Raw genomic sequence first — 22,193 nt, forward strand, 5'->3', positions numbered from 1 at the left:
CTCCCAAGATCTCCGGGCTCATCCACAGAGCACGGAAAGCGTCTTTGCCGCTCTGGCTCGCTGAAGCCCCGCACGAGCACAGAGGCAGAGCCCTGGTGCTGCAGCACCCAGGGGTGCAGGCTTTGTGCAGGGATTAGCTCCCACATGCCAGCCCTGCAGTCACAGCAGAGCTCCAGAGCCTCCCCCTGCAGCCACAGAGGTCGGGCTCAGCTGCTCTCCCCGGTTATCCCTGGACAAGGCAAGCACTGGGGCTCGCAGGCTGCACTCAGTGCAAAACCTTTTGGGTTTCATCACTGCCATTTGCAAGATTTTGGGTCATTATTAATTTTAAAATATATTTTCTCGAGGCTCTCTGGGGTTGTTAAACCACCCAGAGCAGGACAAGCAGACCACGAAGGCAGCTGGACACCGAGGCTGAACTTTTAAACCCAAGAGCTGCGAAATACTAATCCTGGAGCGAGGAGAAATGGATTTGCTCAGGTTTAGGGGGCCAAAATGATCAATCAGCACACAAAGGACTCCTTCCATCACTAATGTGCTTTTGCTGGGAATAATATATGTAAGAAAAATGGAGTTTTTAACCTTTTCACCAGAGAACCACTGCCTTTCAGAATTACTCGACGGCAGCGATGGGGATGAAGAGGAAATTCTTGTGTGTGGAGAAGATTTAGAGCTTAATCCTTTTGATGGCTTGCCCTACTCCTCCCGTTACTATAGACTGCTGAAAGAGAGAGAAGAGCTTCCAATATGGGAAGAAAAATGTACTTTCATGGAAAGTTTGCTTCATAATCAAATTGTGATTGTGTCAGGAGATGCTAAGACCGGCAAGAGCTCCCAGGTCAGTACAACAGACTTGGTTGGGGTTTTTTTAAAGTATTTTTAGAACATTTAATGAGGTATGAATTTCACAGTCACTATAACTACTGTAATCCAAGTATTAAGGCCAGAAAGGGAAAGTGAAATACAGAAGGTGAATAAAGATTAATACAATCAAATACAAATTTTAAATATATTAAACATTTTAATGACTTTCATCAAGTACTCAAAAAAATTTGCAGTTACTTTGTGTTTTGGTTCTGATTAGTGCTATGTCAGGAAAGAAATACAGGGAATTTGACATAAGATAAAGTGAAAAGAATTCCCAGGGAATGAAGGATTGAAGTCAGCAGGGCTGCTTCTCAGGGAGAATTAATGGTCTTTCCTTCCCTTCAAGCAGGAGCAAATGTTTTCTCCAACAGCACAAAATTACTTTACAAAACTCATGTTAAAAGAAATCACTGAAGCCAAGATCTCAGCTGAGTCTGAGTACACAGACATCAGTCAGGACTATGAAATTCTGCTGTAACAATTTATAACAACCCAGGTCTCTTGTCACAGTGAGTAGAAAGGAATTTTCAAGTAAGTGCTATCAGCCAAAATATTATTGTTTATGACTGGGATCAGGAGAAAAATTTCTTGCAGGTAAAGCTGCAGGATAATTACTGTTGCAGGGCATCTCATATATCCTACAGATTTGATTCTGGACACTTGTAGAGATCACATATTGAACCAGGGACATCACACCTCCCCTGAAAATTCCTAGGTTCCCATAAAAATGATTCACACCTGAATAATTTTTGGAGTGCCAAGATTTTACCCCTTGTTATTGACTGTCATTTACACACAAAAACCTTGTGTAATAGTAAACAACCTGCCAAGAAATGCTAGCTTTTAAACTGTCCTTTAACAAGGCAATTTTTATTGAACCTTTAATAAGAACCTAGCACATTGCTGGTTGGTTTTTAAACATTTCTAGAAATGCACAGAACTATACAGAAATAAATTATATGTGGCTGATGCACCTAGGTTTAGGTGTTGGTTAAATGGAGGATTTGAAATCTCATACATCCATTAAAATGATATTTGTAATGAAATTTTAATTTTGCATAACAACAACCCACAGATATTTTCCGCTGTTGATGTTATGTAAATATATCAATTAGGGAGCTGCTGTGTGAGGTCCTGGAGCAGTTCAGTTTCAATTAAGTGTTTGCAGAGTAATTCATCTGAAATTACAGCTATTGGCTGTGGCATTGGTCAGTTTGAAATCCGGGGATGTTTTTTCCATGGATCTCACCCAGCAGGAGCAGGTTTGCTGCTGAGCCAGCCCTGAGCACAACTGCACAGACCTGGTTGGATCTATCAGCATCAGGGGCTCGTAGTGACCCTGCTGCCATCTGCTCCCTGAGGCCTCTTCTGCAGAAAATTCCAGCCAACCTGAGCCCAGCTGAGCAATTCCCAGATTGATTTTGAGCAATTCCCAGATTGATTTAGGCTTACACAGGCCAGGGTGTAATGAGACCTGTGAAGATGTATCAGATCTGAGGGTTGATCTGCAACCCCAGAGTGGCTTAATAATATTGGGAGAGGGCTCCTTGGGTGTGTTTTGTAAAGCAAAGGTTTAAATAAGAGAGAAAATAACAAATGATACAGAAACAAAAGGAGAGGCCATACACAGGTGCCAGAGAAGCACCTGACACCTGGCTAGGACACCTGAGCACCTCTGGGCTCCTTCTTAAGTGCACAACAATCAAGGAGGGCCAGTTTGGCTTGGTGCCAACAGAAACAGCCACAGGTTTTGGGAAACATTCCCAAAGCCCCGCCAGTGTCCCTGTGCTGGCACTGGGTGAGCAGAGAACAGAAGGTTCTGGTGCTTCCCCATGAGAGGCAGGGGTGTCATTGGAACCCCTTGTCCTTATCTGCAAACACCTGCTCGGCTGTGGGGGTGCATTCCTACACCAGATACACCTTCTAATCCATAGAGAATTCAAGAAATTCCAGATGTTGACACTGGCAATTCCTGTGCACAGCACAAGCGAGCGGCGAGTGCTCAGCTGGTTTCCCCAGGCTGCTGAAGGAATCCCATTTGTTGGGAATACGATTCGTTGGGAATCCCCTTTGCTGGGAGCCCCCTTTGTTGGGAACCCCATTCGCTGGGAACCCCATTCGTTGGGAATCGCATTTGTTGGGATGCCCATTCACTGGGAAGCCCGTTTGTTGGGAATCCCCTTTGCTGGGAACCCCATCTGTTTGGAACCCCATCTGTTGGGAATCCCCATTTGCTGGGAAGCCCGTTTATTGGGAAGCCCATTCGTTAGGAACCCCATTTGCTGGGATCCCAATTTGCTGGGACTCCCATTCACTGGGATCCCCATTTGCTGGGATCCCCCTTTGCTGGGATCCCCATTCCCTAGGATCCCCATTCCCTGGGATCCCATTCCCTGGGATCCCCCTTTGCTGGGATCCCCATTCCCTGGGATCCCATTCCCTGGGATCCCCATTCCCTGGGATCCCCATTCCCTGGGATCCTATTCCCTGGGATCCCCATTCCCTGCGATCCCCATTCCCTGCGATCCCCATTCCCTGCAATCCCCATTCCCTGCAATCCCCATTCCCTGGGATCCCCTTTGCTGGGATCCCCTTTGCTGGGATCCCCTTTGCTGGGATCCCATTCCCTGGGATCCCATTCCCTGGGATCCCCATTCCCTGGGATCCCATTCCCTGGGATCCCATTCCCTGTGCCTCCCGGCTCTCCCGTGTCCCGCAGGTGCCGCAGTGGTGCGCCGAGCACTGCCTGGCGCGGCGGCCCGGCGGTGCCGTGGTGTGCACGCAGGTGCTGGCCCGGGCCGCGGCGGCGCTGGCCCTGCGCGTGGCCGACCAGATGGACGTCAGCCTGGGCCACGAGGTGGGCTACGCCGTGCCCTTCGAGAGCTGCTGCACGCCCGACACCATCCTCAGGTCGGTGCCTTTGGGGCCTTCGGGCCAGGGTGGGGCCCGGGAAGTTGGCAGCTGAGAGCACTGCAGGTCTTGTGAGTGAAAATCAAACTGCTCTGTAAAGTTGTGTGATATTTTAAAATCACAGGGTGCACTGAGCTGGAAGGGGCCCCACAGGGATTGTCAGTGCAGTTCCTGTCCCTGCACAGACACCCCAACAATCCCTCCCTAGGCATCCCTGGGAGCTTTGTCCAAAGGCTCCTGGAGCTCTGGCAGCCTCGGGGCCGTGCCCATTCCCTGGGGAGCCTGGGCAGTGCCCAGCCCCCTCTGGGGAGGAACCTTTCCCTAAATCCAACCTAAACCTCCTTGACACAATTTCAGGTCATGTCCTCAATCCTGGGCACCACAGAGCACAGATCAGTGCCTGCCCCACTCTTCTGCTCACGTGGAAATTTTAGACTGCAATGAGCCCTCTCCTCTCCTCTCCTCTCCTCTCCTCTCCTCTCCTCTCCTCTCCTCTCCCTCTCCCTCTCCCTCTCCCTCTCCCTCTCCTCTCCCTCTCCTCTCCCTCTCCTCTCCCTCTCCTCTCCCTCTCCTCTCCCTCTCCTCTCCCTCTCCTCTCCCTCTCCTCTCCCTCTCCTCTCCCTCTCCTCTCCCTCTCCTCTCCCTCTCCTCTCCTCTCCTCTCCTCTCCTCTCCTCTCCTCTCCTCTCCTCTCCTCTCCTCTCCTCTCCTCTCCTCTCCTCTCCTCTCCTCTCCTCTCCTCTCCTCTCCTCTCCTCTCCTCTCCTCTCCTCTCCTCTCCATTAAGCACCTCAGTAACCTCTTTTTCTTTTCCTCTACTTTTTTTTAAATTCTATTTTCTGGTACAGGAGTGTTCATTACCATAAGAGAACATGGGATAATTTTTCCCAAAGTAAAGTTAAAATTCAAAAGCATTCAAAAACATGGCTTGAAGAGGGTATATCCAACAATAAGAAGAAAGGAGTATTGAAGGGGAATTTTGGGAGATAAGAAATGCAGTTAATGAAGTAAGTATGGGCAGGTGACAGCAGCAACACAGGGATTCAGCTTTTGAGCCTCCCAGAAAGTTATCAGTTATTTTCTCTGGTTCCTTAACATGGGAGGCACAAACTGTCATACCTAGACCACAAGGCTTTTTCTCAGCCACAGGTTTCCAGTGGAGAAGAGGATACTCACCGGTTCTGAAAATGAATTTTCCACCACCCTTCCTCTTGCCTGTCCTTTCTCTTTCTGGGAGAACTCCTTAAACCTCATCCTGCAGCAGAACTTCCTGCAGCTGCTCCTGTTCACAGGGAGATGAATCCCTTCCTCTCACACATCAACACCTGCTTCGAGAATTCCAGGTCCTGCTGGGCAACACAACAAAAATAATATCCTTTAAAAAATCTGTCAGCAGCAGGATAGAAGTGAGGAGGTGTAAATTAATTGTATGGTATAAATTAATTGTATGGTGTAAATTAATCACCTTGGTCTGGCTCTGCCTCAAGTGCACCCTCTTTTCCTCATCCAAAAGGATTCATTCCTAGCTCAGGAATTGTTTATGGCATGTGATGGAAGATGAGCAGATGATTTCAGGGCAGAAGTATTTCTGCCTTTGCCTGGAGCATCCTTTCCACCACTGTCACTGAGTGTCACTGAGTGTCACTGAACCAGTTCAGGTTTGTTGCTACTTGAGGAAGGATTTAAACCCGTAACTGAGGCTGTGGTATGTCTGCCAAGTACTCCCTGTTCTGACCAGACCTTTTGTGCTGGAACAGAAAGAACCAAGACACTGAATGAATTTCTTACAGCAACAGCCCAAGAAACTCGCTCGACTCCTGTGTGTGTGTCGCAGGTACTGCACAGACGAGCTGCTCCAGAGGGAGATGATGTCCACGCCGCTCCTGGGCGCTTACAGCGTCATTGTCCTGGACGATGTGCACCAGAGGACCGTGGCCACCGAGGCGCTGCTGGGGCTGCTGCGGGCGGTGCTGTTGGCGCGGCCGGAGCTGCGGCTGGTGCTGCTCACGGCCCCGCAGCGCTGCAGCGCCCTGCGGGCGTTCTGCGGCAGCGCCCCCGCGCTCCGGGCCCGGGCCAGGCACCGCGCCCCCGCCGTCTTCTCCTGCTGCGCCCCCGCGGAGCCCTTCCTGGCCGCGCTCAGGCTGCTCCTGGACATCCACCACGCCAGGGAGAAGGGGGACATCGTCATCTTCCTGGCGTGTGAGCGAGTGAGTGAGTCCTGCGCTATTCCGGGTCTGCATCAGGAGATGTGTGCTTTGATCTCACCCGGGAATATCGTGCTGCCGGTGGTAAGGCAGCAGTGTGCCATCAAGTTTTATAATTCCAGAGATTTGCTTCAAAAAAGTTTTATCATACAAATATCTGACCTATAATGTCTTAGCCAATAGCTAAGGCAGCAGTGTGCCACCAGGTTTTATAATTCCATGGCTTTTCTTCAAAGAAGTTGTAGCATACAAATATCTGACCTGTAAATGTCTTAGCCAGGTGCTAAGGCAGCAGATGTGCCACCAGGTTTTCAGGGGTCCATCAGCCATCATTTCAGGGGTTTCCTTCAAAGAAGTTGTAGGATATACAATATCTGACCTGTAAATGTCTTAGCCAATAGCTAAGGCAGCAGATGTGCCACCAGGTTTTATAATTTCAGAGATTTGCTTCAAAAAGTTGTAGCATACACAATATGTGACCTGTAAATGTCTTAGCCAGGTGCTAAGGCAGCAGATGTGCCACCAGGTTTTATAATTCCAGGGGTTTCCTCCAAAGAAGTCGTGGCATACATAACACTGTGGTTTATATGCATAAAATATGTATACAACACATAAATGTTGTGTAGATAATATCTAATTTTTGTACAGGTTTCAAGAAAGGCCAGCACCCTTTGCAAAAAGCTGGAAAAGCAGCACACAGGGGCACAGGCCACAAGGGCAGGGATTTATTTAATACATGGAAACCTATGCTGGCACTGGGCATCCCACAGGTTGTGTTATCCCTGTTTTGTGGGAAGGGACACATGGACACAGGTCCGTCAATGCCCTTCTGCACAGGAGTGTTTTTTACCTTGAAGTCCCAAGGAGATTTTTCCATTTGGATTCTTCTTCCCAACCATTTGTGTGCACAAGAGGAGGAGGAAAATGTCACTCCAGAGGTGTGACAGGAAATCCAGGAATGTGCGTGGGCTTGGCCATTCTAAAGAGTGACACCTTTGACTCTGCAGGCAGCAGTGATTCCCTGAATTCACTGCACCACCAGGTCCTTTACAGCTGTCAAAGCAACCTGACAATCAAATAAATATTTCAATATTTATGTTTATTTTCCTGATAGCAATCCCCAGTCTTCCACTGTGTGTCATTAAATCTGCTTTAGAACAACAAAGTCACCAGGAAATAATGACTTTTCTTAAGCAAAGATTATTTACCATAAACTACCCAAGTAGAGTTTGTTGCTTTTCACTGTTAAAAGGGGGACGGATATGAAAAACTTTTAATAATGTTAATAATCGGTTTTAAACCTTATAGACACAAATTTTACAAATGATAAAGTGATAAATTGCCTGTGTTAGTCCTCATGCTTACAACAGATAATGTCAGAGAGAAAACACACACTCTTTCCATTTCCAAAGGTTGGGAAGAAAGCTTTACTTCTGCTTAAAAGGGTTTTTCTGACAGGTAAATTCCCCACAAAACTAAAATAGGAATTTCTTTCTTGCCAAGAAGAGATCGCTCATTTTTCTCTCTCACAATGAACAGAACACTCATTATGAACCACAACATCCCATGAATTCTTGTTTAACTGTGATTTAAAGTTTCATATTGGTAATGGTTCACTGTTCCCAAGCACTCAACTGCCTTTTAAACTAAACAAAAATATGAATTAGCCAGGAACATCAGGATTTATGAGCTGCCCTGCTGCCAGCCTCGCTATTAGATGTCACTTTTGTATCTTCATAACAATTTTTATAGAGCACTTTCAACCTGTAACTACTGGAAATGTGGTGGCACTCTCAAAGAGAAACTCAGTCTGGCTTTTCAATTTTGCAAAATGGTTGCTAATAAAAATGCTTTTAAAAAAATTCCCTTTCAGACTGAGCAAGCCCATGAATTATTTTTGTGTGCCTTTCAAAAAATCGTGCAGAACTTAAATGGTTTCTTATTAACCCCCAACAACAGCAAAACACTAAAACAACAACAAACAGCTTTTACAATTCATATCTGACCTCTGGATTTGTGAACTATTTAAAGGTGGTGTTCCATCAACACAAGTTAAAGACATTTTATTGACTTTATTAAATCTTTATAGAGTTTACGAATCATTAGGGGGAAAAAATTCTAACCTTTACAATAGCTATATCTCCTTAAATACAATAATTAAGGGAAAGTAGGGAGGTTTCTGCATATTTTAATCCTTTAAGGTGTTGTAATTGGACTAAGAATATAATAATTTCATGAGGAAAAAGGTTTATTTCTCTTGACTACAGGAAATTGAAAAAGCTTATCAGATGATCAGACAGGAACAATCCAGTTTAAACCCTGACCTGGGAGAACTCATCCCCATCCCTTTGTACCCCACCAAACAAGAGCTGACCCCCAGACCAGCTCAAGACAAGCAGAAATGCTGCAAAAAATACAGGAGGAAAGTGCTACTCACCACCAGCTCTGGAGAACCTTTGATCTGGACTAAAAATGTCACTTTTGTCATCGATGTTGGAGTGGAGACAAGAAAGGTCAGTTTGTCTAAAATAAACCCTGCAAAAGGGTTTTTTCAGGGCAGGGGAAAGGGAATTGTGCAGCTCAGATTAATGCAAATAGTCTCTAGAGGATCACATGGTTTTTCTCTTCTTTCACACACAGGTTCTATGATGTTTTTAACATGCAAATTAATAGAATTTAAATCATTTCCATGGACATCTCATGTGAAAACCAAGCAAGAAATCACAGTGACTTCCCAAATGCAATCAGAAATCAGATTTTTGACGTTTCTCAAGCCAGATGAATGCTTCCAGTGAAAGTGCCACTAATTTGGGCACCAAAGCAATGACAGATTGTTTGCAAAATACATCTCACCTGAGTTCTGGCCTATCAGTCATACATCTCTCTTCAGTATTTTATACACAGACCAAAATCCAATCCCTCTTAGGCCCCTATTGGCAGATCTGGTTTAAGAGGTGATTCTCATCCCTATTTAATGACTCAGTAGCTGCTCACACAGGGAATCTCTGTTTTTTAAGCTGCCTGTGCCCCACTTGGACACGGGCTCCCATCCAAGTATCTCCAAATGCTGTAATTTCTCTAATTAATACTTAACCTTCTTGGTTTCCACCCTGGGAAGGATTCTTGCAGCTGCAAAAAGAAAAAAAAAATCTCATTTTTTTGTATTTCTACAAAACTGATGTCCTAAGGGATGAGTGTGTAGGAATGTGAACTGCACTACTACAGGTTTTGTAACTGTCCTGGTTAAAATAAAATTTCCAGTATCAGGCAAAAGAAACAATGTAATACATTTCCTTTCTATATTACAGGGTAGAATAACCCAAATTGTCCTTAAAGTGTTCCTAAAATTTTGGAGCAGGGATCATTAATCCTGATTGGCCTTGCAAGCAGTTCAGGTAAAAGCTTGTGAACTACCAGTACTTTCATTTTCATTGCAAGAATCTGTCATTTTAAAAGGTTTTTAACTGTGAATTGTAAACTAACTCAATCTCAAGGCAAGCTAAAAAAAGTTTCAGTTTTGTGTGCAAGGAAGAAGAGACTAAAATAAATTTTCAATTAGAACATGCTTATTTCTTGAACTTTGTCCTACAGCTGCAGTTTTCTTGGATGGCAGAAATGAATTTCACTCCCCTGGTAACCTGAAACCCAAAGTACAATTCAACAAATTAAAAATATTGTGAGTTTAAAATACAAAGCAATGGGAACGAAACCAGTCCAACAGTCCTGATATCTATCAAATCACCTCTATCAGTGGTGAATCAAATTGTTACCTTTGATTCCATTATTTTGTTTAGTCCTGTGATATTCCTCCCTCCCCAGACCAAACTCCCACTCAGTGTCTGTGGCTCAGTCAGAGAGGAACAGGAAAAGTTCAGTGCAGAGCAAAATCCCACCTGAGCCTTGCAGCTGGGATGGGCCAGCAATTCACCTGCAGGAAAAGAAATGTGTGCACTGAAGGATGATTTATTTTATTTTATGTATTCTGGCTTGTGGCCAGAGCAGCGAGTGAATTCAGCGAGTGAATCAGCTCCCCAGCTGAACCAAAGTAAAGAATAATTAAGAAAAATATAAAACATGGCATCACATATCTCTAATACAGCCCTCATCTCCTATCATTTCAGTATTAAGACAAAAATCTGGAGTTAGGGAACAAAATGCTACTAGAAAATGTTGGGATCCTGCCATTGGAAGAAATAAATAATAGTTTTTGATGTTTTTCTTGATGATACCATTTTCTGCTTTAGTAAGGTACATTCCCTCACGGAGAAAAAAGGACATTTATCTCAGAGCACACTTAGAGTGACTGCAGAACATCTGTCAGCTTGTCAGGGTGCTGAGTGCTCTCCTTTCCAAGCTGCTGGAACAAAATGCAGTGAAAACTGTTCCTACCCTTTCTGTAAAATGACCTAGGGAGAAATTGGGAGAAATTCAGTGCAGACCATTCATATTTTTGCAGCCCTTGTGTACTTATCTGATGCTTGGTATCTCTTTCATTTAAAGGTGTACAATCCTAGAATCAGAGCAGACTCTGTTCTAACCCAGCCTATCAGCCAAAGTCAAGCAGAGATGCATAAACAAATTCTGGGCATGTCTCCATCAGGTAGAAATATTAGCTCAAAATTTAAATCCATTAGCTCAAATTATTAATGCAATCAACGTGGCAACGCGAGGAGGAAGCATTTTTAAAAAGGTAATTTTCCTGAATTCTCTTCCAGGGAAAATCTTCTGCTTGTATCCTGAAGAATTTATGTACAAGGAAATGAAGCCAGAAATTCCAGCTAAAATTCAGGAATCCAACCTGACCAGCTTGGTCCTGTTCCTGAAGAGGATGGACATAGCAGGCTTTGCACACTGTGACTTCATCAGCTCTCCAGGTAAGGGGATGCACCAATTTGTCACATTTTTATTGTTAGTTTAGAAGTTATTTCCAATTTAATTTTGCCCTGTTGATCACAGGGTGTTTTTTTTATTGAAGGACTTGTAATATCATCACCCTGCTTTTCCCACTTACCTGCTACAGCAGTTCTCAGCTCAATAGCACTTAGAAAAAAGACCATAAAGTATCTGAATGGAATTGGAATGTAAAAAAAAAAAAATCAATATTCCAAGTATCTTCTCATCTAGGTTACATATTATTTTCCTGTAACCCACAAAGAAAATTTGTGCGCTGTTGTACAAGGCATTGTACAGATATCCAACAAAATAAATTCCTTTAATCAAAAGTTTACTACCCAAATAAACCACTGTGGTTACCTGGGGGACGTGTGGAGGAAATGAGCTTCCTCCTTATCCTCCAGCATCTCCCACCTCCAGTTTACAATGGGCTGTTCCTTAAGGACAATATTCCTTATAAAATAAACCTAAATACACTCTCAATACTAGGCAGGGAAGACACTGAATTTTTGAGGTAGGGGTGTGAAGGAAGTTGCCTTTTTTTTCCCCCCAACTTCATAATTGAGGTGTATTTCTATAGAAGGATTTTCCTCTGTTCTGGCTTTTCACAAAACCCAAGTGTCACTGCAGATTCTGCTGTTGCTTTGAAACCCATTAAAGTGAGGGAGACAGCCCTGAATTCACTGCTTTGGGGATTGCTGGCTTCATTCAGGATCATTTTCCAGTGCAAACAGGAAAAATTCTGATATTACCCTGCCTTTCCTCGTGCACACAAAATGGGAATGATCACTTCTATGTGTTGTTTGCTGCAATTAATTAGTAATAAAGTGTTAATTCTTACTCTTGGATGTTGCAATAGATTGTTAAGTGGAATTTTTACTAAAAAATTGTTCTACTTTTCCCTTGTGTGTCAGTTTAGCAGAAAGAAATGCCTAAAAGAAATAGGAAAAAACATGGCCAGATTGATTAATTATTCATAATTAATTATTTATTAATTATGGTAATTAATTCAAATCCAATGAGAATTGGAGTATTTTGGCCTTGTGAGTGGCACCTCCTGTGCTGAATCCACAAAATCTGCATGGAAAATGCCTATGGAATACAGTTTGCTCCCACTCAAATTTAAAATGTATTTTAGTATTAAAAATATATATATGCTAAAACATATTAGTGTTTTTCCTGGAGATGAAGGAAATTGGTCTTGAACTGCAGAAGGAATGAGTAAAATCATATGAGGGAGAGCATTCAGCATTTTTGGGTTTAAAGGCTCAATGGGGACAGCATTCAGAGAGAATGAAGTGCTAGAGGCACATGAGGGTTTCACAGATGCAGGAATTCTAAGTTTTGGCTGCATTTTTGGGTAATGCAGCTGAAGAAAGCATTGCCCTGATGTGTCAAAAATTGTAAAGTGAATTTGATAAGTGAATAAATTGGCTTTACTTGGATGGACATTAAATCTGACAAAGCTTTTGCTGACTAGATCAAAGTGGCAGGTGCAGGTATTAGGATGGAATAGTTTTAGGAATGACCAAACAGTGGGAGGAATGTTGGACAAACTGCTGAACAAAGGAAAAATCCCACAAACACTGCAGGGGTGCTCTGAAAGGACAGGAGGAAGCCTGCCCGGTTTCCTTGTCTGCTTCCTGCCTTACACAATTGAACATGTGAGACAGAGCTCTCATGAGCCAGCACAGCTCCTCCTCCAGCCAGGACTCATCACACATTGCCCTTCTTCCCACCCTGGAGCAGGCAGGGAACTTTTCCTTTTTGGACTGATCCTACACAATCCTCCAGGGATGAGTGTGAAGCTCCCACGGTCAGAACACAGAGGTTTTAGTGCCTGCTGTGAAATTCTCTGGAAGAAATTGGAAACACCAAAGGGAGGAATTTGTCAGGGGAGTCAGTTCTTGTGTTAAAGCTGCCAGAACTCCAAACACGTTGGGTTTTCAGGCACACAAACCCAGGGGTGGCCTGGGCTGGAAGGGACCTTCAAGACCATCCAGTTCCAAGCCCCTGCCATGGGTTTGACTATTCCAGGGCTCCTCACCTCCTTGGAGCTGAGTTCCCTTCGAGTAAAAGGAGTAAAAACATTGCAGCACCTCCTGTGTGCACTGTGTCTGTCCAACAAACAATCTCACCTTGTCCGTGCACTTGAAACAGAGGGAGGCTTTGGGGGTTTTAGGTGAATTTCTCCTAAAATCAAGTTTCTGAGATGAGAGTAAGACACAGGCGTGAACTGTTGAACAAACAAATCAGAAGGACACTGAAATTCATAGAAATACTTCTCAATCTGTTTCCTGTGCATGAAGAACATGCAGCAGATAAGAAACAAAAATTACATCAGTAAAACATTTTATTTCTGCTCAGCAACAATGTGCACAAGGGATTTTTTTTTTCTGCCACTCTTTGAGGAGAAATAAAAGCCTGGATTAAGTTTGACTCATGACTGCATTATGAAAGCAACAAACATGTCAGGCTTGCAGCTGCTGCATTTAATTCATGCCATAATTGAGAGGAGCAAATGCAGCAGAGCTTGTTCCCCTTCCTGGAATCCATGAGCCAGAGGAAAATGAATCTGGCACTGCAGCTCTGAAGTGCATTTGTGGGGTTCCTGTGCCCCTAGAGCAGGGATGTGTTCACATTTTTTGATCAGTTAATCAGACAGATCTTTGCTGGAGTTTATAATGGCACAAAAGAATTCCAGTCCCATAGATGGCAGCAAAATTGAGCACTTCTGTAAATCATTGGAAAATCCTTATTTAAACTGAGCAAATCATTATAAAGATGAAGCCGTGTAAAATTTCTCTGCAGAGTCAAGGGGAAAGCATTTGCAGATTCTGCATTCATTCAGAATTTCCCTAAACAATTTTCAGATTAAAGGATGTGTCAATGGTCATGACCATGACATTTGAGAGCTATGCTTTTACAACCCCCTGGAGAATATATTTTTAGAAAATCCAGAATAACGAGAGTTGTATAAATTTATATAATTTCAAAATGTTTCAGAAAAATAAATCATGGGAATATTTTCACTGGAGACTGTCAGACAGAAACTCAATGCACCATGTAAGGTCTGCTCAACAGAAATTGCTTCGGGGCAGATTTATGATCTTAAATTTATCTGTTAATTCTTTGATGCTTTAAATTCTGGATTTCATCAATTAAATGACATGTGCAGACATTATTCAGTGTATTCTGTCAGGACAAGGCAGGTCAGGCCCTGCTGACAGAAGGGCACAGCAGGGACAAAGAGCAGCCAGACTGGAGGAGTGATGAAGCAGCATGAGGGGGAATGGAAAGACTGCAAACTATAAGTTTGGGAAAGTGATTTTTAATGATCAACTATCATTTCAAAATAATAGTTGTAGAACTGGTGGCTTCAGAGCAAAACAGACACATAAAAATCCTGACTCAGAAGGTACAGGGGGGGAAAGAGAATCAGGAGGAAACCTGCACAGAAAAACTTGTGCTTGCAGAAGAAAAATCTTTGTATAATGTGAGGAAAACGTGGCACAGACTCCTCCATCTTTTCAGTTTGCAGTCCAAGGAGCAATGTTGGGAACAGCAGCCACCCCTCCCCAGGACTGCTCTCCCTGCAGTAATTACTCTGGCAGTTCTTTCTGCTCCTCAGCCCAACAGAACCTGCAAAACCTGGGGTGTGCCAGGACAGCATCAGCTCTCTAAAAACAACATCCCTTCACCTGACATCCCTGGCAGCTCTAACTTCTAAGTTATTCCTATGGAAGGAGAAGATCTATAACAAAAGGTATTTTAAATATTCAGCATTTGCAGAGTAGGAGAGCAGAAGTGTGGATCTCCCAGACAGACACAAGAGAGCAGTTAAATGGACTATTAAAAATGATGAAATTGAAGTTTCATTCCTATCTCTAATAACCACTTATTACAGAACTTTGACCAAATCCCTAAATCCCTTGCTTCCCAATGCAACAAGAATAATACTTTAGAATTTATTTGCTCACACCTTGAGCACGTGCATTTCAGCCATGTGGGATGTGGTACTGAAAACTGCAGGTGTTCCTGCCTTTAGAGACAGAATTTACTCTGCTCACATCAAAGTTACAAAAATATGCAACCAAGAATATCATTTGAAGTAGCTTGAAACTCTCAGGTGAATGAGTCCAGTACTAACAATAACATTAATTTATATATTTGCTTTACAAAGCCTAAGAAGGATCAAAAGCAGGATCTGTATTTACATAAACTGGTCAGATTTCCTGAAATGAATCCAGAGCAACCCAGTCTTGAGCAGCCAAAGAACACAGAGCTGGGAAAGAAGATAACGGATTAGGAAATACCTTTTAAAATCCCAGGGATGTGACAGCTTCTTGTTGAAAGCACAGGACACATCTTGAGAGGCTTTTTGAACTTTGCTCCTGTGAAAGCAGCAGCGGAGTCACAAATCCTCGTGGTTCACACCTCAAGGCAGCAGTGAATGGTGCTGGCAAGAAGCCCTAAAAAGCCCCACTCTGGTTTTTTAATTTTGCCTTTTTTCTGTTCCTTCATCTGCTCTAATCCACTTTTAGTCTTGTCCTTTTTAGAGCAATAAAACTCCAGGAACTGTTTTTTCTTTTCTTTTTTTTTTTTTTCCAGAACACTCATAGCAAGACAGGGAAGTAATTTGTGCTCATAAATCTCAAGACAACTAACTCTGGGGCATAAAAATGCAAATTACTGATGCTATCAGGGGGTTGAAATTGGCTGCCATATAACCATGTATTTTGTGAGCTCTAGCACAAACTACTCTGTTGACTTCTGGAAAATAACTTCCCCTGATTTCCTAGTAATTACTGCACATCTGAGTGACCCTTTCACTCTCCCTGTATTTTCAATCACTGATTTTTATTTCCTGTCACTGACTCGTACTCATCATCAGCTGCTACTTCTCATTTCTCTAAAACTCCTACGTATTTTCTTCTCAAATGCTTCAGTTTTTGCAAGGGCTCATGGTTTATCCCATTAAACCCCACATTTCTTATAATAAATGTCCTTTCCAGGTAGAATTGTACAGGCAGAGGGAAGAACTCTGGGATTGAAATGAAGCAGGTCCACAGTTTTAAAAGGAATTTATGGGTTGCTGAGAGAATTAGTCTGGGTGTTTTAAACTTAACTGAAGTCACATTAGCAGATTTGGATGCTGGAGAACTTCTGGAAATGTTCATTTAAGGGGAATTAATAAACTATTTTTCTCCTTCAGATATAACAGAATGAGGTTAAAAACAACAGGTGCTTGTTTGCTTCCCATTTTACTTTTGCCTTGACTCTAAGCAGTTAGTAACAGCAGTTAATAACAGAATAAACAGTTCACTGCCAATGAAGTCAAAACCTGATCTCAAGATTTTCTAGCAGAGTGTGTGGGAAAAGTGTGGTTAAACGTGACCTAGCAGCTAATTACAGCCTTGCTTTGCTTTCAGTCTTGGTGATGCCATACACATTCCCTCTCTTAATGAATGCAAGGAATTATTTCTAGTCACCTACTAGTGCAGATCCAAGTGCAAATACATCCCCTGCCTGTGTGGCAGCTGTGGCTGTGGTCTGGTTATTTTATTTAGGGGTTTTTTTCCCATTAATATACAGACTGACAGAAGCTGACAAATGGCCAGTGCAGCTTCCCAGGGCTGGGGATGAGGCCAAGTCCTGCTGCAGTGGAATTTCTGCCACCAGCTTCAAGGGGACTGGAATTTAACTTGTTATCCATAAAAGTGAGAATGTAACAAGCAGATCCTTAGGCTGGAGTAAGGGGAAAGTTGCTGCAGTGGTTGGAGAGCAGTTGTGAATATAAATGAACTGGTACCCATGAAAGATACTGGCCATTCAACATAACCTGGAAAAGAAATCTACCTTGGAAAAGGGCTGGGAGGAGAGAACCTCAAAGAACCTTCACACTTCAGGAGTTCCCAAGTTTCCACCTGTGTCTTTCATGCTCTGGCAACAATTTTTTGGAGGGTAGGCCTGACAACTTCAATTTGAGATTCCCTCTCTCGACCTGGAGCCACACAAAGCTCTTTGATGCTTGTTTGACCTCCTTTTATCATCATCAGATTTTCTGCAGATCTGCTCAAGTTCTAATTTTAACTGTTGATTTGCTTAATCCTGTCCTCTCAGGACATTTCCTATATTCCTTCATTATTTTTGCCACCTCACTGTTCTCACTTCTACCTAAGGAGGTTGTAAGGAAGTTATAACCCACACTAAGAGAAAATTGAATTTTGTGGAGTGAGAAAGTACAGCCAATTGCTAGGGAGACATTTTCTTTTACTACATTCCCATTTTTCTTCTGGTATCATGAGAACCAATGTAAAAAAAGTATAATAATTAAAAAGGCAACCAAGAGAACTCCAAACACCTGCAAAAACAACAGTCACAACTTCTGTAAATATCAGAAAATCTCCTCTGGTTAAAAAAGATCTTTGCTAGACCTGTTCTGTATCTCAGCACCCCTCAAATGTGACCACCCCTCTTATGAATGAATGAACACAAAAAACCCACCTGAAAACTGCCAATAATGGAAGCAGTTTTGACAGAGTCTAGTGGCTAACACACTCCTGAGGATGTGTCTGGGCTTTTGACAAAAATGGTTCTGACATAAAAAGTATCAACCAAGTGATTTGCAGCTCTATGATTGTTACCTCTTATTTTCTCCCTCCAGAATTTCTCAGCCTTTCAACCATCCATTACTTTTTGCTCTTAATCACTGTCAAATAAAAGAAGTATCATTTTCCCACAGCTGAAGTATTCTAATGAGAATTCAGACATTCACTCTCAGAATTCCAGAAGAACTGGAATTCTCCTCTCTTTTCCTTAGCTCCTGAAAGCCTGATGCAGGCTTTGGAAGACCTGGATTATCTGGCAGCGCTGGATAACGATGGAAACCTGTCGGAATTCGGGATTATCATGTCAGAATTCCCCTTGGATCCTCAGCTGTCCAAGTCCCTGCTGGCCTCGTGTGAATTTGAGTGTGTGGATGAGATGCTCACCATTGCAGCCATGCTCACAGGTACTCCTGCATCAGCTCTCACTGCAGCTCTTGTGCCACCTGCCCAATCCAGACTCTTCCCAAATCTATCCACAAAAGCAAATTTTTATTATTTTCATCCTGCTTATTTCAAGTAAATTAATACATTTAGCTGTTCAAGTCTTAACTGTAGGGATACAATCACAGCTAAGTAAAGAATTCCCACAGAGAATTCCATTTCCAGGCTTCAGCTGCCCATAACCCCCCTTTTGTCAGAAACATCCCTTCAAAATTAAACTTTCTTTTATTAATCTGCATTTGTTACAGAACAGTGCAGCAAAATAGGGGAAGTTCTAATTATAAAACAACATGGAACTGTTTATCTACAAAGAATTACTTTGTAATCCTGTCTCTCTACTTCAAATATTTTATAAAACTAACATAACCTTGGAGTCTTGGGCAACAAACACATGAACCACAGGATATCAAGCTGCATGAGTTGTTCTCCTTGTACGACAACTTTTTATGCCCAAACTGGGCTGATTTTTAACTTGTGATAAGTTTATTTTAAGTACATGTAACAAACGTAAATGATTGAACATAGGCACAATTCAGTTTTAGGCAAGCTCAACCATCTCCAAAGACTCCAAAGTAAAATGCAGTGGAAAGCACAAATTTTAGCATAGCAGGGCAAATCAAGGCATTAAATTAGATATATTTTTATAATAAAGAAACCATTTGTTGGATTCTGGCTAAATAGGGTTGTGACATTAGGAAGCTTTTTTGGCTGGGAGAAAGCTGCTCTTTTGTGTTTGCAGCACACATTAACTAAACAAGACTGGAAGGACAGCCACAAAAATAAACCCTTAGTGAATGCAGCAGGTTCGGTTCTCCAGCACCATCCAATACTGGGGGTTAGAGGCAACTGAGGAAGGAAAACCCAGAAACACCAGTGGGGTTTGTGCATGCTCCTGTGTTTTCACCACTGGCTTTGTTTTTCCTCAGCCCCCAGCTGCTTCCTGCACGGCCCTCCTGGCACAGAGGAGATCGCTCGGACACGCTGGCGCCGCTTCTCCCACCCTGCAGGAGATCACCTCACCCTCCTCAACATCTTCAGTGCCTTCAGGGCAGCCTCTGCCAGCCCCACACACCCAGGCAAGTGTGCCCGAGCCAGGATAAAGCACACAGGACCAGCGTGGAGAAAAACAACCCCCAAAATCTGGTGATCAGAACTGCTGATAGGGAGAAACCTATGGGAGTAGCTACTGCTGATGAATATTAATGTACTAATTAATTAAAAACGTCCTAGGACAACATCTCTTACCCACCAGGGATCCATAACCACCATTCCAAGTGTCGTTTGAAGTGATACTGTGCAAAACCAGAATGATGGTTCCTCTTGTGGAAGCACAAAATCCAAGTTCAGGATGAATAAAAGCTGTTGAGGAGGGCATCAATTCCCCCAACAATTCTGGTGGGTGTTTGATAGCTGTGAACTGAAAGGAAAATTTAGGGCACAAATGGAAAGCAGTCCCCATTAGCAGGAACACAACAGGCAGGAGATGCAGAGCAGCAGAAGCTCCTCAGTGCATTTTCCTGCTCCAGCTCATTTAGCCCGAGTGCAGTGCTCAGACAGCAGAGGGATAAATTTACACACACTGAGTAAAGACTTGAGACAGGAAAGCAGGATTGTTTCCTGTTCAGCCACGTGGAATGCTGAAGGGAGCTCCAGGAGAACCAGTCCTTTACCAGAATGCAGCATCAGCACCAGCACTACAGGTGTGATTCCAACTCCTGGCCTAAATCAACAAGGCCTGAACAATACAATTGCTGCTCATTCTCTGGAAAGCTTTACTTAGAGCAAAGGAGGCATTTAATTCAGGGAGAAATAGCTGCAATTCTATAAAACTAAGTGAGGATAGCAAGTTTTGCCTATTCACTTTGTGAGCTGAGCCTAAGCTGTCTGGCTCATTACCAGAATTCTGGACATCACCTGCAGCAGTGCAAGGGCCTTTATTTCACACAGCAGCATCTCTGTGGGCTGCACTCAGCAGTGAGATTCTGCTGTAAGCCAAAATATTGGTTTTTTTCCCCACAGATTTCAGCCCTGAGCAATGGTGCCGTGATTATTTCCTGAGCTGCTCTGCCCTGAGCATGGCAGAGGTGATCAGAGCTGAGCTGGTGGAGATCATGAAGCGCATTGAACTCCCCATTTCACAACCAGCCTTTGGATCAGAAGAAAATCTACTACGCATCAAGAAAGCTCTTTTATCTGGTTACTTCATGCATGTAAGGAAAAACACTGTGGTTTCATCTTCCTGCACTGTTAAATTATGTAGAATGCTTTGAGAAAACTTAAGTTCGTTAGAGAAATCTCTTGATCACCAGAAAGGATAAAAGTCATTTTTTTCCCAGTGTATCAAACGCTTCTGCCCATTTCAGCCTTTTCTCTGGGGTTCATCTCTCACTGCACGGAGTTCACACTCTCCACAGCAATCAGAAAATGCCAATACGCCTTCCACTCAAAGAACTCTTTCACCTCAAAAAAACTCTTGAACTTGCAATATTCTCTCAGGAATTATTTCCTTTTTGAAGGTGGAAATTGCCTGGAAATAGAGAAATGACTTGGATATATTTATGTGTGCATAACAGACAGCTTGCCTCATCTCAGGCAAGTACTCTAACCATAACTGTAAATGTAAACTAGATTGATTTATTCCCACTTGAGTCCCCAGGCTTTCCTTCCCATCCCTGTGCTCCAGCTCAACACAAAAATAACCTCTCCCAACTGCACATTTCATGGCCTGACATTGTACTTTAAAGTCTATGAAAAGTATAGATGCTAAAAAATACATCTTTATATCTTTTCACACAGCCTCTTCAAAGCCAAACTCAGGTACTTTTGTACTTATTTGGTGCAGTTTCCATTCAAACACACAGATCAACATTTTCTTTAAATCTCATTTCATGGTATCCAGTCCCAAGCTTTCCCACACAAACTTGGGAAGAGGTTCCAGCTGAAAGTATCTGAAGGGAAGTTTAACTTCTGGTTTAAATCTAATAGCCTCTAATCAATTAAATAATGGATAACTCTCCCCATGTTTTTATTTTTTAGATTGCTCGTGATGTGGATGGCTCAGGGAACTACTTGATGTTAACACACAAGCAAGTGGCCCAGCTGCATCCCTCCTCATCCTACTACAACACCAGGAGCATTCCAGAGTGGGTTTTATTCCACGAGTTCAGCATCTCAGAGGGCAATTCCATCAGAGTTGTCTCTGAAATCTCCCCCCATCTGTAAGTGAACTGGGATGCAACTGCTCCCTCACTCCTAAATCCACAAAATCATCACTTTGGGAGGAAAAAAAAAATAAGAAAGGAATATCTGTGATTTCAGGCCCTCACTATTCTCAGTAGTTGCCACTGTAACTGTAATTAATTGAAAAAGCCAACATTATGAGCTGCAAAAGCTTCTTACAAAGTAAAATATATAGAAAAAAAATCAGAGTTAATAGAGCAGTGTACTCACATGAATCCAGCTGGAAAAGGCTTTGCTCCCTGAAAACCTATTTTCCAGCAAATCCTTTTCTTAACTGTTTTCTGTACCCAGGCACTGAATCAGGGACTGTTTACGGATTCAGGGAGAGACCAGTCTTCCTTCTGCAAAAATCTCTTTACACAAAGAATATACAATTCATTCTCCCATCTTCTCTATTTCCCATGTTGCTAGGAGAGCTTTTTTCATAACGTTATTGAACCACTCTGTTCTAAAGCAGGGAAATTCCTATTTAATGCACCCTGCAGCACTGGGAACTGCATTGCACCTCAAGTTGAGGATTTTCAGTGCAAGGATACTGAAAGCACAAACTCCTACTACATCTCACAGAGAATCTTGGATTCTTGCAGGGTTTTGGGTTGAAATATCAACCTTGTAGCTTCTTTTAGATATGTCTGGAAATAATCATTCAAGTATTTCAAAATTCAATTAAAAATTAATAATGTTTTGTGTGGTTTCCTCCCCAGATTTGCAGAGCTGGTACCTCAGTATTATTTCAGCAATCTTCCCCCCAGTGAGAGCAAGGATATCCTGCAGGAAGTTATCACTCACCTGGCACCTGCTTCAGCCATAAAGGAGGAACAGAAAACTGCCAGCGACAGCAAAGAAAATGAGGAATTTCCCCAAACTCCCACTGAGCAGAGATGTGTTATTCAGTGAATTTAGGCTGACCCACCACATAATGGACAACAATAAATAAAAGCAATATATCCAAAATACATCCCCACCTTAACCCATGCGATTATTTCAAACTTCTGACATAAATATATTTAAGAGAAGAAACAAAGAAAA

General features: G+C 42.9%; 1 protein-coding gene across 1 annotated transcript; it reads left to right on the forward strand.

Moving 5' to 3' along the window:
* Positions 1–568: 568 nt before the first annotated feature.
* On the forward strand, positions 569–22,144 carry DHX32 (DEAH-box helicase 32 (putative)). Its single transcript, XM_063406423.1, has 11 exons — positions 569–838; positions 3,587–3,777; positions 5,610–5,982; positions 8,247–8,492; positions 10,480–10,579; positions 10,695–10,853; positions 17,696–17,887; positions 18,851–19,006; positions 19,944–20,134; positions 20,961–21,142; positions 21,869–22,144. Exons 1-11 carry the CDS (start codon positions 569–571, stop codon positions 22,059–22,061), a joined length of 2,253 nt encoding a protein of 750 aa, XP_063262493.1. The 3' UTR covers positions 22,062–22,144.
* The last annotated feature ends 49 nt before the right edge of the window (positions 22,145–22,193 follow it).

Source organism: Prinia subflava, chromosome 9 (genome assembly GCF_021018805.1).
Source record: "Prinia subflava isolate CZ2003 ecotype Zambia chromosome 9, Cam_Psub_1.2, whole genome shotgun sequence".
Taxonomy (NCBI): domain Eukaryota; kingdom Metazoa; phylum Chordata; class Aves; order Passeriformes; family Cisticolidae; genus Prinia; species Prinia subflava.

Bases quoted from the DNA above. Each gene is read 5' to 3' on its own strand.
- DHX32 (XM_063406423.1), top strand. From the start codon at position 569: ATGGAGTTTTTAACCTTTTCACCAGAGAACCACTGCCTTTCAGAATTA. The intron at 5,983-8,246 runs GTGAGTGAGTCC...TCTTGACTACAG, and splicing joins TCTTCCTGGCGTGTGAGCGA to GAAATTGAAAAAGCTTATCA. The intron at 19,007-19,943 runs GTGCCCGAGCCA...TTTTCCCCACAG, and splicing joins CCCCACACACCCAGGCAAGT to ATTTCAGCCCTGAGCAATGG.